The sequence below is a fragment of the Leptinotarsa decemlineata genome, unplaced genomic scaffold, assembly GCF_025532065.1.
Source record: "Leptinotarsa decemlineata unplaced genomic scaffold, Ldec_3_MD MMD2_tig00004307_RagTag_RagTag, whole genome shotgun sequence".
NCBI lineage: Eukaryota > Metazoa > Arthropoda > Insecta > Coleoptera > Chrysomelidae > Leptinotarsa > Leptinotarsa decemlineata.
Genome location: NW_027412606.1, coordinates 15,299,415 through 15,312,306, shown reverse-complemented (window position 1 = coordinate 15,312,306; position 12,892 = coordinate 15,299,415). Strand labels below are relative to the sequence as shown.

The window sequence follows — 12,892 nt, the reverse complement described above, 5'->3', positions numbered from 1 at the left end:
TGGTACGAACGAAGTTGATATGTTATGTCGGTGAAGTATTCTGCTGATTTTATCTGTTGTTCCTGCAATATATGGTAGTGTGGTTGTTATGACCGGTGTATCTCGAGTTTTTTGTTGTTTCCGTGTGGTCTTGGCAGCCGCTTTTATACTTCTTTCTGAGTAGTTATTCATTTGTAGCGTTGTTTCGATGGTGTTCAACTCTTGTTGTCTGTGATCGTTGTCTGCCAGCCTCCTCGAACGTGTAATGAGTGTTTTTGCCACCGCGTGAATTTGTTTTGGGTGGTGGTGTGAATTTGCGTTTAGGTACCTGTTCGTGTGTGTTGGCTTTCGATATACCGTGTGACCTAATGTTCCGTCTGGCTTTTTCATAATCAGTACATCGAGAAATGCGAGCTGGTTGCCTTCTTCAACTTCTTTCGTAAATTTAATGCGTGGATGGATTTCATTCAAATGATTAAAAAACCTGGAAAGTTCCTGGTGACCATGAGACCAAATCACGAAGATGTCATCGACATACCTCAGCCAGAGTTTAGGTTTCAAGGGTGACGTTGCTATTGCTTCGGTTTCGATTTCTTCCATAAAGAGGTTGGCAACAACGGGTGATAGTGGCGAGCCCATTGGTGCCCCTTCAATTTGTCTGTACCGTTGGTCGTTATAGATGAAGTAAGTGTTTTTGATGCAATGTTCCGCCAATGTGATGATATGCTCTTCCGGTTTGTATCTCTTTTTGATTATTTCTAGTGCCTCTCCGGTGGGTACCTGGGTAAATAACGAGGTTACATCAAAGCTGACAAGGATGTCGTCCGGACTAACGGTTTGTGTTTTCAATATGTCTATGAGGTGGTCGGCATTGCGCACATATGAATCGACCTTTTCCGCATGTGGTTGAAGTACATGAGCAACGTGTTTCGCTAATTGATGCACTGGTGAACCTACCGAGCTCACGATTGGCCTGAGTGGTGCCCCTTCCTTGTGGACTTTGGGGAGTCCATAAAGTTTAGGGCACTTGGATGATTTCTCTCTTGGAATCAGATGTCTTTTGATTTCGTCGTCGATAGGAGAATTATTGATGGCAGTTTTTGTGGTTTTCTCTAGATAGGTAGTTGGATCTCTAACTATTTTCTTGTAGGCTGGATCCTCTAGTAGTTTCATCATTTTGGCTTCATAATCTATGGTGTTTAACACTACTGTTGCATTGCCTTTGTCTGCTGGTAGGATGATGATATCCTCATTCTCTCGTAGATTTTTCAGTGCTTGGTATTCTTTATGGGGTATATTTCTGGTCGGCGGTTTTGCATTTTTGAGTACGTGTGCAATGTCCTGTCTAATTGACTCTTGCGTCTCCTTGTCGTCTATTCTATTCAGGGCTGATTCTACATTGCTAATTATATTTTCAACCGGTATGCGGCCTGGTGCGACCGCGAAGTTGAAACCTTTAGCTAGCGCCTCAGTGGATGCCTCATCTAGGTGATGGCTAGAATAGTTGTAAACCACTCTGGTGGCCTCAATCCTTGGTATGTTGTTTTTCCTTGTTTGTGTCAGACTGAGACGGTTGAACTTGTCCTTCTGTTTCTCTGTTGTGATATCGAAGTCATTTTCCGCTCGGAATTCCGCTAGTGTGTCAATCTTATCCCATATTAGTGGATGAATTATGTTGCTTAAAGTTGTGTGTAGTCTAAGCCGTTGTGTGTCTGTTTTGTTTAGTTGTCTTCTGGCGTCATGGATGTTGGCTCGTAAGAGTGCAAAACTTGTTCTTCTCATGATGTTTTCTGTGGCCTGGGTCTTGAGGTGATAATTTATTTTTACGCAGTTTGGAATGATTTTTTGCTCTCTACAGCGTCGAAGGAACGTGAGTTGGCAGAGAAGCCTGGACCTCTTTGTTCGAAGTTTCTCAAATGTTCTTGTTTGTTGGAATACCTTCTCCCCGTAAAGGTTTAAAATGTTAACTCGAAGATTCTCACGGATAAAGTATGATGAGCTGTTTTCTCGGGTTTCGCTCCGTGTTCTGTGTATTTTCTCCCCATAAGGATTATTTTCACAACGTTTCGGCAAAGTCTCATTTGCCATCTTCTGGTGATGTCTGGTTTTTTTTAGTGTTAAACACCATAGATTATGAAGCCAAAATGATGAAACTACTAGAGGATCCAGCCTACAAGAAAATAGTTAGATATCCAACTACCTATCTAGAGAAAACCACAAAAACTGCCATCAATAATTCTCCTATCGACGACGAAATCAAAAGACATCTGATTCCAAGAGAGAAATCATCCAAGTGCCCTAAACTTTATGGACTCCCCAAAGTCCACAAGGAAGGGGCACCACTCAGGCCAATCGTGAGCTCGGTAGGTTCACCAGTGCATCAATTAGCGAAACACGTTGCTCATGTACTTCAACCACATGCGGAAAAGGTCGATTCATATGTGCGCAATGCCGACCACCTCATAGACATATTGAAAACACAAACCGTTAGTCCGGACGACATCCTTGTCAGCTTTGATGTAACCTCGTTATTTACCCAGGTACCCACCGGAGAGGCACTAGAAATAATCAAAAAGAGATACAAACCGGAAGAGCATATCATCACATTGGCGGAACATTGCATCAAAAACACTTACTTCATCTATAACGACCAACGGTACAGACAAATTGAAGGGGCACCAATGGGCTCGCCACTATCACCCGTTGTTGCCAACCTCTTTATGGAAGAAATCGAAACCGAAGCAATAGCAACGTCACCCTTGAAACCTAAACTCTGGCTGAGGTATGTCGATGACATCTTCGTGATTTGGTCTCATGGTCACCAGGAACTTTCCAGGTTTTTTAATCATTTGAATGAAATCCATCCACGCATTAAATTTACGAAAGAAGTTGAAGAAGGCAACCAGCTCGCATTTCTCGATGTACTGATTATGAAAAAGCCAGACGGAACATTAGGTCACACGGTATATCGAAAGCCAACACACACGAACAGGTACCTAAACGCAAATTCACACCACCACCCAAAACAAATTCACGCGGTGGCAAAAACACTCATTACACGTTCGAGGAGGCTGGCAGACAACGATCACAGACAACAAGAGTTGAACACCATCGAAACAACGCTACAAATGAATAACTACTCAGAAAGAAGTATAAAAGCGGCTGCCAAGACCACACGGAAACAACAAAAAACTCGAGATACACCGGTCATAACAACCACACTACCATATATTGCAGGAACAACAGATAAAATCAGCAGAATACTTCACCGACATAACATATCAACTTCGTTCGTACCAGAACGAACAATAAGGTCCATGCTTCGTAATCCCAAGGATCAGATACCACTGGAATCACAAGGAGTGTATGAAGTACCATGCCATGATTGTGACAGGACTTACATCGGCCAGACCAACAGACGAATCAACATTCGCAAAGATGAACACAAACTAGCAGTGAAGGGAAAAGTCACCACGTCTTCTCTCTTCCAACACGTACTTCAAACAGGACATAACATCAATTTCGACAACACAAAAATGCTAGCAAGCAACGAAAACTTTTACTCACGAACAATCAGAGAGGCAATCGAAATTGAAAAACGACCTAATAATATGAACAAGAGGGATGATGCGCAAAGATTACCATCAACATGGAGATCCGTTTTATCACTTCGCACAAGCAATCAGACTGCTCAACTCCAGAGGCAAAACTCGGTACAGGACAATACAGGTACAATAACAGAGACAGGAGAGGCAGCTCAGGTAATAAGACCAAAACAGGTAGTCGAGCAAACACAGGTAGTGGCAGCAACGCAGGTAAAGGGAAACATCCATCCCTATAAATTGAGACACAGAGTTCGAATTAATCAGTCTAGTTGAAAAAACCAGACATCACCAGAAGATGGCAAATGAGACTTTGCCGAAACGTTGTGAAAATAATCCTTATGGGGAGAAAATACACAGAACACGGAGCGAAACCCGAGAAAACAGCTCATCATACTTTATCCGTGAGAATCTTCGAGTTAACATATATATATATATATATATATATATATATATATATATATATATATATATATAAATATAAATATAAATATATATAACGTGACGAAAAAGAAGTATTCCACTAGTTGTTTTTAACCTCTATAGATCCAAGTTTTGTAGACGACGTGATAGTCACTTCAGCTACAAGCATGATGAAATAATCTCATAACTCAATCAAAGAGTAATATAGATGATGAATAACTTTGTGTCTCTGAACATCGTTTCAGTATATTTAGTATTCGAAGGAACGATAGGCTGTGACCTGTTCCAGGACTCATGAAGTAAAAAAATACCAATGAGCCTACATCCTCATTAACAAATACTATCCAAAAACCATTTTTCAAGTGAGTTGAATATGGGAGTCCTCCTAAAAACGTATCAATTGAGACCGAATAACATCTGCTAATCATCAAACCCTGCTAGCAACAATTTACAACTTACCCTTCTGGGAAACACGAATGTAATCGTGAGAGATTCAATGCCTTTTGAATACCTTTCAGCATATATGAAGCCAGATAATCCAATAGATTACCTGGAGACTCCAAATATAAAATCTTTAAATGCAAGATTTTCAGCTTGACAAACAGAGGAGTAAAATTTGGAAGCCGTAAATCATTACGCTTGAGACTTTCATATAGTCTCTAGAGAAATTGAGTACTCCTGTGAGCAAAGACTGAATTCAGTATCTACTAAACAAAAAAGATCTGTCCAAAAGTTATAAGTAGCCTTCGTTTTGCAGAAGGCAAGGATATGTAGAAAGATCCAACAGTAATTTACTGGAATTGAAACTAAAGCCATCGTCTGTATCTGTAGAGTAGGGAGAGTGAGTGTAAGCCCACAGCACTTAGGCCACATGTGACCCATCGTACATCCACCCGAGGAGTGGTCCTTCTAGGTCATCGTCCGTCATGTCCTTTCCAGGAAGGTGGACAGGTCACTGGGAGACATCTCCTTTATATCGGCAGGTGTAGGCCAAGACCTACCGAACACACACCCTCTTATTGACGATAACCCTGGGCATAGGGACTGTAAGGCATAGGACATGCCTCACAGTCTCATCTTCCTGTTCACACATCCTGCATAGAGGTGTGTCCACTAGCCCCATATTATGGAGGTATTTCCATAGTTGACAGTGGCCAGTCAGAAACCCTACTGTTAAGCGTAGGGTTTCTGACTGGGATCCTGGCAAGATTGCATCCCATCTCTTCAGGGATTGAGCATGGGTGTAACATTTGGCTAGTTGCACAATTGTCGAAGTCATCAGGCCGTAGGTGCCACTGGGTCCTGAAATTCTTAGTCCAGCCGCTTCCTTGGCTAAAGAGTCAACAATTCGATTATCTCAACTCCTGTCGTGCCCTTTAACCCACCCCAGGATAATGTTATTATCTACCGAGGCTAAATCTTGGTGGCACTTTAGTACTAGCCCTGAGGTAACACGTTGTCTGTTTAAGGCTAATAGGGCGTGTCTCCTATCAGTGCAAATAGAACATTTTTCTTTGTGAAAAATACTTCGAATTCACGCAGTAACTTATCGGGGTTAACTAAAAAGTTTGCCCTTTCTCCACTTGTATGAAGTTCCATTATAATTTTTATGTTTTTCAGATTGTGGAAGATAAAAAATACCCAAAAAAGGGCCATGAAAAACTGATTCTCCTCCACAAAAAATGACTTTCGTTGAATATTTAATTTCCGTTATTCTGAATGGTACGCAACTTTCTAAAATTTTCAATGATCTTTTTGAACTTAGTGGTATTTAATTTTTTATTCCCAGTATTGGTCACTGTTTATAAGTAACTTTTAACATTTTCATTATTATCATCATACAGGTTGGGAATGACTTTTCCTAACCTGTATGATAATAATAATGAAAATGTAAAAAGTTACTTAAACAGTGACCAATACTACTTTTATTGGGAATAAAAAATGAGATACCACTAACTTCTCATTCAAAATTGATTTATTCAGTTCAATATTTAAATTGCAAATTGAAGATATCAAAAGTTGTATGGAAGGAGAAAATTTGTATGGAAAATAATCGGTTTTAGTACTTTTCGATAAACAAAGCCAATGGTGTGACATCTCTTGCCTCAGAGAAAGCACTATCAACTTTTTTTTTTCAATGAAAATGGGGGTCTTATGACCCTTCGCTCGAAAAATATTTAAATTATGTACACCAAACGACCTTCACTGTTTCTAACCTTTGGTGTAATGATGAATATTACTGGAGTTCTATCTTACCACCAAACCGTTATTTTTAACACATCGACACGTGTTTCAATCTTCAAGTTATTGAACTGAGTTCAATCTTCCTCTAAGTGATTGAAACACATGTCGAGGTGTTGAAAATAACAGTTTGGTGGTGGGATAGAACTCCAGTGATATTCATAAATTGGAAATCAAGAAAAATGTAAATTCGTAACTTCGCAACCACACTGAAACAATTCCAAAATTATTAACAACAGGTTACACAAAGTTTATAATGTGTAAAAGGAAGAAGTTGTTCACGAAAATGCATGGTAGTAAAAATGAAATTGGATCAAAGTATTTTACAAAAAAGCGCACTTCTGTTTATAATTCGATTCAGGATTTTTTGTGATCGACTATGTAGATAAGAATTCACAACGTGTCACCCTAATAACAGAGAGTATTGTGTTAGCTGTAACTATTGATACTGAGAGTTTACTTCATTTCATTCAGTTCAAATATAAAAAAATCGTTCGCGTCAGATCTTTGAAGGAAAAAAACAGCAATCCTTATTCACGCCGAGGCCGGTCCTAATTTTCATGAGACAGTGTTCAATGCAAGATTTCCTGATAATCCGATCTGCCGAAAATATCTCAGGAAATCGGTGCAACATTTCAAAAAACTGGAAGCTGCACCTGGAAGAAAATATATCTGAAAGAAATTTTATATATTATATATTCTTATATCACTATATATTGTATACATATATATATATATATATATATATATATATATATATATATATATATATATATATATATATATATATATATATATTCAGTATTTTACTATTAATTTAAGTTACAAAAAGGATTTGAAGCTCTATGACCTCTATTTGATTATCTGCGAGCGCTTTCGAAAGCTGGTCGTGCTGTCATCTTCTAGGCACTCTTCTATCTTCTTCTATAGAAGATAGAAGAGTGCCTAGTCATAGAAGTCATAGAGCTTCTTCTATAGAAGAGTGCCTAGAAGATTTCAAATTAAGAGCCACCGGTAGATAGCTGTTTCAGCCTATTGGACATGGTCAGTAGCGGGCAAGCGGTCATCGATTAAAGACAAAATGTGCCCCCCCATGCCCCTCTCCCGGGTTGGGTGCCCTGAAGTAGAAGCTTCCCCCCCCAACTATTTAGCAAGGAGAACCTAATACCCCCCTCCTTTCACCCCCGCTCTCCGAGCGGTCCTCGACTTACTGATGGGCACTTCAGCAAGATTGACATCTGACCTCTTTTGGTCGAAAGCCAGCCTTCAGGTGCTATTCTTTCTGATCGGTTAAATTAGTTTGTCGGGACTATTCCTAACTGAATTTTTGCATGGGGGCCCCAAAAACTAATCGGCGGCTGTTGTTGCCTACGTCGGGCATTCCTCAGTGAATCCAAGGATATTTGAGTCGCGGTCGAGTTGTTCTGCGGTGAACTTGCTGAAAGAAAGTCTGATTAATATGCTTACCGAAGTCGCCTGACGGCGACTCGTGGGGGCGGTCATAGATTCTGCTTTGTCGGCCTTGGGTGTTCGTCCCTTTCTCGGAAGCTGGGGTCATTCATATTCAACGCGTCGTGTAGATCGCGTAGCGATGGGTTGTTGTGCGATCTGATTCTATCGAACACGCTTCTGCGTGTTCTCTCATATACACGTCCACATATTGCGTGTCCAGATTTAAGTCTCTGTATATAAATCTGTTGGGGATGTAGTACGGTGCGTTCACGCGTTCAAAATGCTTGACGATCATCTTCAGTTCATTCAGGATTTGGAGACCAGCTCCCCTACCCTTTCGGCTGATCATTGGCCTTGAGATGGGCCAATGGGTACATGACTGATGGATGACGGCATGAAGTCCTTAGACATCAGTGCCGCCCTTCACGGGATACCCCTACCTGGCTGGGGTGGGATGGATGAAGAAGTTATTCATCCTTTAACGGGGGACATGAGGGCCTCATTCGACAGAGTGTCGGGGCCTTCTATATCGGGAGGGGTCGTCTACAGCATAATCTGTGGCTTCCCTAACTAACAAAAAAATTCTCCGTTGCGGTATCGAACGCGGGACGTCTGTGTGGTAGTCTTCGACTATAATCTTGTCGCTGGCGAGAGTTATTATTGCGTTCAAAATGATAACCAAGAAAAGTACTTAATACAAATAACTGCGTGAACGCAAGCGAGACATAAGTGGAACCACCTATTGGTGTGACACCCAAGCCAACTTGCCAAGTTTTTATATCAGTTTTGTTGGTTCCAGAACAGCTTCCCGAATTTCTGCTACCGCAGTTGTCGGTTGATTGGTCAAACCACGAACAATGACATAAAAAACTTGGCAAGTTGACTTAGGTGTCACACCAATAGGTTGGTTCCACTTATATCTCGCTCGCGTTTAAGCATTTATTTTTATCAAGTACTTTTCTTGGTTATTCACATTTTTGTCTTCAATCGAGGACCGCCTGCCCGGTACTGACAATGTCCAATAGGCTGAAACAGCTGTCTACCGGTGGCTCTTAAATTGAAATCAATATGGGAGTGATTAGATTAATACTTATCTATTTATATATATATATATATATATATATATATATATATATATATATATATATATATATATATATATATATATATATATATATTTTAAACCGTAACTGTCATCGGAAACAATACAGTGACCGAAGAAAATTTATGGGGAATCTCGCTCTTCTCGAGTTATAAGGAGAAAACTACAAATGCTGGTTTTTTGTTTTTTTCGAATGGAATTGTTATTTCGAAGAATATCAAAAAATGGGAAAAAATGTTATTGTATTCGAAGTGTACTATGATGATGCAATAATAAATATTTGACTAAACGTGTCGTGTCAACATGATCATCACCAACTTTTTTTAAAACGGACCTGCCTTTTTTATTACGGATATTGATAAAGCCATAAATTCAAAATCCAAAGGTATATCACATTTGATATTTCAACAGCTCCTAAAAGGACTATCTCTTCCAACTCCTCATCCCTATTCGATTCATATAATTTTGGCCTTTTCTTTTCAAATTGACCGCTATCAATTAGGTTTTGTCGCAATCTTTCGAAAATGTCTCTAAAAGGTTGTCTTCTCTCTGCATACCTCACGTGATTCAAATGTATTGCTGCTTCTGCATTTTTCCTGGTGTGTATAAAACAGACTATCATATCCCAGTTTCCATAATTCTGATACTTCATTGCGAATGTGTTTGGAAATTAAACAAAACCATTAATTGAAGAGCGCCTTTACTGCTCAAATCAAAATTTGACAGCTACCAGTAACGATTTGCATTCTGTTTTATCGCCGCATCGTCCAAAGTCTACATTTTTGGGAAGGTAGTTTCAAGCCCTATTGAAATATGCAGGAATATACAGGGTGTCTTATTGAAAAAAAATAGTTCTCCATCATTAACTATTGTTCTCATTTGTGTTCGACAATGCGAAAGGTACTCATAGTATTATTACTTGTTGAATTAATGTGATGTGTTGAACTAATTTGCCAATGCACAAAAACTGGGATTGTTATCATTGTGACTGAGTTAAGACAATCACGAGAATACTTCAAACTGCTACACCAAAGCGAAGGTCCCACTTTCAGTTGTTAGTAGTTGAAATTTTAACACCAGCCTATTTTTGATATTTCGGAACTTCAAGATAAATAGAAATGAATTTCCAATCCAAGTCTAATGAAGAAGAAATTCTGTTCCATTTTCTGTCAAACATGCCAAAGTTGATACAGAAGAGAAAAATGACATTTCGCCATGTGATCCGTTTTATAAATATTAGAACTGACTCATTGATATCGGTGTCAATGAGAATTTACAAAATAAAAAGTACCATATTTTTCAACTACTCACTTCGGTACTGAACTATCAATTATCAAAATGAAGATGTGAGGCCCAAAATTACGTTTTGTACCTTATCTAAGTATTACAATAAACAATGAAATTTGGAACAATCATGAAATACAAATCAATTTAAAGAACTAAGATTATAAAAAAAAGGAAAGAAGAAAAAAATCACATCCAAGGTGCTGCTTCGTTCCCTCCTGTTCATAAAAGATGACATAAGCCTCATCGCTACGTCATAGATGTAAGTTCAAATAATTGCAAATTATAGTACAATTTCATAATAGAAGCCACTAAATTCTCAGAAATATTATTGCATTAAAACGAATTTTTTCCTCATTTCCTTAGTATAATTTCTATACCCCACCGCAAGAGACATATTAAGACATTTTCATTTCTGAGAATTTAGTAACTACTATTTTGGAATTATAGTATAGTTTCATTCTCAATTTTAGTATGGGTCATTTGAATCAGTTTGAATCAGCAAGTTCCAAAGAAATAGCAACAATTTCAATAACAATAATATGTAATGAGATGCTCAACTCAGTGAAGAAATTAATTTTCAGCTGGAGACTTCATGAGAGTATCTACTCCTACTGCTACCGAAATGGTGCTTCCTTGGAAACGCGAAGAGGAGGGATCCGCCCCACTCCAGCAAAATGAATTTCCAGCTTGGGCGTCAAATAAGGAATATCTAGCCTATAATTCCCCATCTGCCACCTTCTTAGGTAAGATTTTTAATATTGTTACCGTCGAATTAACCAAACTATAGCCTCAGAATAATCAGGAATTTCTTGCTGCACGAAAGAACAACCCCCATACCTTGATGAAGTTCCGACTCAAATAGAATTGTGCCCTTAAAAAAGTCTTGAAGGTCTTGAATGAGAATATGAAATGTGCTATGGAACTATTCTTAATTCAAAAGTTCAAAAATATTTTTTAAACATTACATTAATTCGTTCAATGAACAAATATTATACAAATCGAAAGTATGCAGCCTATAGAGTATGCAAACGTTGGATTGGCAACTTTTCCAATCATAACTTTTGGCTTGGCAGGTATGAACAGGTAAGTCCATAGCAGTAATTTTCACCCATCTGTATTACGGAAAGGTGTTTAACAAAGAAGTTCGAGAGAACTGTCCTCCCTGATAGAAGGGAACACAGCGTTGCAGCTGCGTGCGGTGCGTCCCTTGGATGAAAGTGAATGTGTGATTGAGGATAGTGACAGACTAGTAAAAATTGTTTATATATTATATATATATAAAAAAGGCTAAAAATTGTTTTTTGTGTGAATCGGACGACTCTGAGATTGATTTCAATATGAGCCGGTAACATTATTTATGATAATACTTCAATTCAATAATATAAAGGAACCATTCTATAAAAATTGTGTATCAAACATTCTAATTTCTAGATCGGGTAGAATGTTACTGTACATTCTAGTATGATGTTCGTTTGGGTATATAAAGACATGAGCCGCTGTGAGCGAGTCACTTTTTAATTGGAAGCGATCAACGAATCATGCTAAACGAGCGAATTGGAAAGCGCTTATAAGACTACCGGCTTGCCTGTGTTAGTCAATATCGATATTTATATTTTTTATTGAATAATATAAGATCTCATCATCTCAGTGTTGAGTTGTGAAGTTTCTGAGTGTGTCTCCATCCATCATCTTATCAAAATGGACATCAGAAAGTTTTTTGGTAAGTTATGTACTGCTTTAATCTTGGACTTAGAGCTAGAATTTTTATTTTATTTCTCTTAGCTTATAGCTTTGGTGAAGGATATACTAGCTAGAGACGTATAATTATCGTTAAGAATATCATTTTTTATTTTATCTGACATATTTTTGATGTGGAAAGAAAGTATCGATAATGTGGAAGGGAAATGTTAAGAAAAACGATCATTTTATTAAAAACGAGTTTATTGATTCAATTCCTATGGATTTAACGTTAACTCAACGGTGATTTCGTTTTCAGTAATTGATTATGAAAACAAAACATAAATTATATTTGTGGTTTTATTAATTATAAATTAAAACAGATCCTTGATATAAATAAGGCTAAAAAAGCTTCCTGAGATAATGTTTATAAGTATCTGAACAAAACTGCTCTCCCGTAAAAATTTAATCAATTACATAAAGTTTTATCAAAGAGTTTTGTTTTGCAGGAAGTTTGGAATGAAAAAAAAAACTGATGGATCGAGTAGCAACAACGACAAACAAGACAAAGTAACGACAATATCGCATATGTCTTCATCGGTTACCACAACAGGTTATATTCAGCGGCAGAAACTACCTAGACCAAGTTCCTCTAGATATCTGGCTCTGGCACCGAATCCTGATTCATTGATGGATGAAGATGACTGCAATGAAAATGATATCGTGCGATATGTTGGACAGGCACACATGTTATCAACCGAAAAGGAGAAGGAATTGATTGAAAACTGTTGGTCCCCTTCCGCGACCTATAACTTTGCGGAAGATGCAAAACATTTAAAGAGAAAATTCAATTATTGTTGGTTGGAAACATACTCTCCGTGGTTGGTATATTCCAGGCGCCAAAAACGACTATTTTGTAAATATTGTACGTTTTTCCCACCAAATCCAAATTCATTTAGAGGCATATTGGGATCATTTACTATAAGGCCCTTCTATAAGTTCAAAGATATTCACGAGAAGTGCAAAAAGCACATTGTAACTCACTTTCATAAGGAGGCATTAAAAGCTGCGAAATATTTTCTCGAAGGTGTGCCTGTCGATTTGCAACTGAACAAATATTCCCAGGGAA

At 38.3% G+C, this 12,892-nt stretch overlaps 2 protein-coding genes across 4 annotated transcripts in view; one reads left to right on the top strand and one right to left on the bottom strand.

The window, feature by feature from the left end:
- The window catches only part of pip (heparan sulfate 2-O-sulfotransferase pipe), a 530,582-nt gene that overhangs the window by 493,051 nt on the left and 24,639 nt on the right, over positions 1-12,892 (bottom strand). The gene's annotated exons all lie outside the window — the stretch shown is intronic.
- The window catches only part of Nhe2 (Na[+]/H[+] hydrogen exchanger 2), a 123,945-nt gene that overhangs the window by 102,529 nt on the left and 8,524 nt on the right, over positions 1-12,892 (top strand). For both annotated transcript variants that reach the window (XM_074179048.1, XM_074179047.1), the window contains exon 13: positions 10,668-10,829. In XM_074179048.1, the coding sequence (XP_074035149.1) occupies positions 10,668-10,829 (162 nt within the window). The remainder of the gene's footprint in view (positions 1-10,667; positions 10,830-12,892) is intronic.